General features: G+C 36.1%; 1 protein-coding gene across 1 annotated transcript; it reads left to right on the top strand.

Annotated features, from left to right (window-relative positions):
* Positions 1-713: 713 nt before the first annotated feature.
* LOC115717596 (uncharacterized) lies at positions 714-2714 on the top strand. Its single transcript, XM_061109378.1, has one exon. It carries the CDS (start codon positions 714-716, stop codon positions 2712-2714), a length of 2001 nt encoding a protein of 666 aa, XP_060965361.1.
* The last annotated feature ends 2401 nt before the right edge of the window (positions 2715-5115 follow it).

The following is a 5115-nucleotide window of genomic DNA, read 5'->3' as shown; positions in this document are numbered from 1 at the left end:
GAAAATTGGCGTTTTTAAGAAAATTAGATGCAGAAATGATAAAACTGCAAAATTGCAAAAAGTGAGGCCCACATCCATATTGTATAGGCCCGGCCACTTTTATAGCATTTATCATCTGATATTTTCATTATTTTAATGCCAAATAATTCAAACCTAACCCTAGTGGAATGCTATAAATAGATAGTGAAGGCTTCAGGAAATTTACACTTAACTTTCACACTTTTCATTCAGAGAAAAACTTGAGCCTTCTTGCTTCTAAACCCTAGCCGCCACTTCTCTCTCTATTTTCTTCCTTGAGATTTCGAAATCACTTAGTTTAGAGTAGTGCCCACACACAGCAAGTGATACCTGAATCATAGTGAGGACGATCGTGAAGAAAGACATTCAACAAGAAGGAGTTTCAACACTAAAGAAGGAGAGAAAGAGATCCAGGTTAAGATCTTGATAATACTCTGCGACAGAAAGGATACAAGGGTTAGAGATCTGAACGGAAGGAGTCATATTATTCCGCTGCACCCAATGTAAAGTTTCTAATACTTTATATGTGTTTATTTCATAATCGTTTTAGAAGTTCATATTTAGGGTGTTAATCAACATACTTGTGAGTAGATCTAAGATCCTGGTAAAATAATTTCCAACAGTGCCCACACCATGGTATTCCTCATTGTATCCAACTTGAGACAATTTACAATGGTCTCAATGCGGCATCTAGGATGGTGTTGGATGCTTCCGCTAATGGAGCCATTCTTTCCAAGTCTTACAATGAAGCTTTTGAGATTTTGGAAAGGATAGCTAGCAACAACTATCAATGGTCAACTAATAGAGCTTCTACAAGCCGAAAAGTAGCGGGTGTTCTTAAAGTAGATGCTTTGACCGCTCTAACCGCTCAAATGGCTTTAATGACCAACACTTTGAAGAACATGAATATGGGAGGAAGTGTACAACCAGCTGCTGCCATTCAAAGGGCAGAAATTTCTTGTGTGTATTGTGGTGATGGGCATACTTTTGAAAATTGCCCTTCAAATCCAGCTTCAGTTTACTATGTGGGTAATCAAAACTTCAACATCAACAACAATCCATACTCAAACTCCTACAATCTGGCATGGAAGCATCATCCAAACTTTTCATGGGGAGGTCAAGGGGCAAGTTCAAGTGGAGCACAAGCACAAGGAAAACAATCATTTTCACCGGGAGTTTCTCAACAACCACACCAACCTCAAGGCTCTCAAACAAGTTCTTTGGAGAGTTTATTGAGAGATTATATGGCCAAGAATGACGCTGTAATTCAAAGCCAGGCAACATCTCTTCGGAATCTTGAAATTCAATTGAGGCAATTGGCCAATGATTTGAAGAATAGACCACAAGGCACTTTTCCTAGTGACACCGAAAACCCAAGAAGAGATGGCAAAGAACATTGCAAAGCGGTAATCTTGAGAAGTGGAAAAATTCTTGAGTCAAATGTGCCTGCAACAGGCAGTAAAGAGCCCTCTTCAATCCAAAAAGAGGGGGAAATGAAGAAAAAACCAGCAAATTCAACTGCTGAAATTCCCCCAGTACTTACAGCATCCGGTCAGCATTCTGCTGTAGAAAAGTCTTTGCAAAAGCCACCTCAACCATTTCCTCAACGGTTCAAGAAGCAACATGACGATAGTCAATTCCAGAGATTTCTTGATGTTTTAAAGCAGCTCCGCATCAATATACCATTAGTGGAAGCTTCCGAGCAAATGCCAACCTATGTGAAGTTTTTAAAGGACATTTTGACAAAGAAAAGGAGGCTTGGCGAGTTTGAAACTGTCGCTTTAATAGAGGGCTGTAGTGCTATGTTGAAAAGTAAAATCCCAACCAAATTGAAAGATCCGGGAACCTTTACAATTCCAATTTCTATTGGGGGTCGAGATGTTGGAAGAGCTCTTTGTGACTTGGGAGCTAGCAGTAATCTCATGCCTATGTCCATTTTTAGGAAGTTGGCAATTGGAGAAGCAAGGCCAACCACCGTCACTTTGCAATTAGCGTATCGTTCCATGGCGCATCCGGAAGGGAAAATTGAAGATGTGTTGGTACAAGTGGATAAATTCATTTTTCCGGCCGATTTCCTTATTCTTGACTATGAGGAAGATAGGGAAGTTCCAATCATTTTAGGGAGGCCATTTCTTGCCACGGGAAGAACTTTGATAGATATTGAAAAGGGACAGCTTACCATGAGAGCTCAAGATGAGCAAGCCACGTTCAAGGTTTTCCATCCCATACGTGCTCCGGATGCAATAGGAGAATGCTTAGCAATTGGAGATATGGATCCTAACATGGTTGAGGAGTCCAAATTAAAAAATAGTAAGAAGGTGAGAAAGAAGATTCCCCTTAAAGAAATTGCTAAGGATGACGAGCCGCGAGAAAGCAAAGACAAAACATCATTTGAACCTAAAAAACCACCCAAAAAGAAGAGAAAGAAAAAGAAGTTTAGTAGAAAAATTTGGTCTCAAATGTTTGAAGTTGGGAAACAAGTGATTTTTGCTAACTCTTTAACGAAGGCTACTCATGGAGGACTAGATTCAAGGTGTTATGGATCTTTCTTGGTGGTGAGAGTGTACCCCGATGGGGTGGTAGAACTACGTGATGCACTTTCAAGAAGAAAATTTTTGGTGAAAGGCCAAGGAGTGAAGTTTGGGGGTGGTGAGGTTGATCGAGCAAAGACCTCCATCACATTGGAAGAGACTTGAGGAAGAAGGGTCTCGGGTTGTTATGGCTTTAGTGAATCACATTTGAGTAACCCGAGAGCGGAGGAACAAGATTATATTTAGTTATATATATGCTATGTAACAAGTTTGGGGTGTGCCACCCCTTGAAAAAAAGAATATATGTATTTAAAATTAAGTTTGGGGTGTTCCACCCCTTGTTAAAAAAGAAGAAGAAAAAAAAATAGAAAAAAAAAAGAACTAATTAAAAATGGTTGAGTAATGATCCAAAATAAAAGGTTTTCTTACTTTAAGCTTAAGAAAACTCACTTAAGTTGAGTGATGAGACACTAAAACTCCCCCTATATAGACTAGAGGTGGTGTCGTCTCTTATGAGAATTGAGAATTATTCTCTAGAGAGTCCATGAATTGAAATTTTATACATGGCCATTAACGGTGCAAGAGCTAGACATGCGGTCTCAAGTGAGCATTAGCGAGGGTGTGTGTGTTATCGCCGGTTTATACTAAAGGAATAGTGGTTTAATGCTACGACAACCAAAATTTCATCAAACTTTGTTGTAATTACACTAAGGTAAAATTCAAGTCGAAAGACATTTTATCTAATGCACCTAAGCAAGACTTCTTAAAAGTGTATATTTATTCAATCAAAGTGGACGAATGTTATATTTTGATGTAATATTTTTGATTGATTAAATAAATGTTACAAGTTTGTTACTAAAGATATAATATTTAATTTAGTTGGAGATTGTTATATTATTTATCAATAATATAATGTATAGATTAAATATGTGTAACAAATTAATATGTAACATATGACAATTGTCATCTTTTTGTAAAGTTCGGGGGAGTTACTTGTTACTATGAGTAACCTCCACTATTATCACCAACATTAAGAGTGTAAAAGGTGTTACACATTTTAATTTGAAATTCTTAATGCTATAGGAGTTATGGTGTGTGCATGAGTTACATCTCTATAGGAGTTATGGTGTGCATGAGTTACATCTCCTTATTGAGTCCATAACAACCATGGAGGTTATAACTTATGAATTTGAATTTCAAATGGTGATATCCTAAACACTATATAAAGAGGTCTAAGGTGCTCATATTGAAGATCAAGTTTTCTATCAAGAAAGCACTTTGCTAGAAACCCTAAAAGCCTTGATAATTCCCAAAGCTATTTCCATGAGAGTTTTCTTAGTGATTAGAGATAGGCGGAAATAAGCTTTTGGACAAAGGTGTAATACCCTGTTCAAGTCATGGTGATCCCCGCTATTCTACACTTAAGGTTGTGAGTGAGTATATATATTTATATATATCTTCTTCTACCTTTCTTATATATAACATATATAACTTATATAAATTGTACATTATGCATTGTAACACTTATTTAATCTCTTTGTTGATCTTTGTATTATATTGCAATACAGTTGTAACATCTTGATTTTCTTCCATTGTAATAAAATCTCTAACACACGATGGAAGGACAACTTTACTGTAAAATTTCATTTCGATAGGCATTACTAATGAGTTATATACTATAAGGAGCTATTAGAAGTAGAACAATAGTTGTTTAATGAGAGCAAAATAATGTTGTGTATTATTGAATGAACCAATGGAGAGTTATACATATTTATAGTACAAAAGCCAAGGAATGAAATAACAATGGATTTTAATCACTAGTGTCTTCCAAGTCATAAGAAGTCAAGTTCCTTGAAACTCTCCCACTACGACAAGGTACCATGAATTATGTCTAAGAAAACTAAATGGTATTGATCTCTTCGGTTGTGACAAGACAACAGAGGCAGTGGGATCATCATGTGTCAAATAAGATGATAGAACACTTTTCGAATCAAGGAAAATATCTCCTTTATTTTCTACTTTATTTTCAGACTTAGTCATTTTCTTAGAAAAGTAGTATTTGTTTAAACAAACACTTTCTTATCTATTGACTATGGGATCGTCCACCCCTAATAACTTAGAATAGCTAACAAACATGAAAACCATGGTTAACAGTTCTAGCTTTTCTTAAGATTTTGATTAGGTCATCCATGAATCTAGTAATGATTTACTTTAAGTATACAACCATTGCATCATTCTGAAATTGTATTACCATAGAAGGATTTAGGCAACGACTAGTAACTAATCATCAATATGCAAATCGAAATTTCTGGGGAGGTAAGTTTGGATATAATTCAAAAATCAAATTAATGATCTTTGAACTACATATCTACTAACTATTTCTCCAACCCTATCAGTTCGCAAGATCTTTAACCACTTACCTTAATGGTTTTCACCATTGCTAGAAATTCATGAAATTTTTCAAACATTTCAAATTTCTTTGCATAAGGTATAATCTAGAGTGATCGTTTTAAGAATACAACGAAAAACTCATATCCACCCCTGAATGTACATCCATCTGCGAATG

This window comes from Cannabis sativa, chromosome 2 (genome assembly GCF_029168945.1).
Source record: "Cannabis sativa cultivar Pink pepper isolate KNU-18-1 chromosome 2, ASM2916894v1, whole genome shotgun sequence".
NCBI classification, from domain to species: Eukaryota; Viridiplantae; Streptophyta; class Magnoliopsida; order Rosales; family Cannabaceae; genus Cannabis; species Cannabis sativa.
This window is presented reverse-complemented; position numbering and strand designations above follow the sequence as displayed.

Bases quoted from the DNA above. Each gene is read 5' to 3' on its own strand.
- LOC115717596 (XM_061109378.1), top strand. From the start codon at position 714: ATGGTGTTGGATGCTTCCGCTAATGGAGCCATTCTTTCCAAGTCTTAC.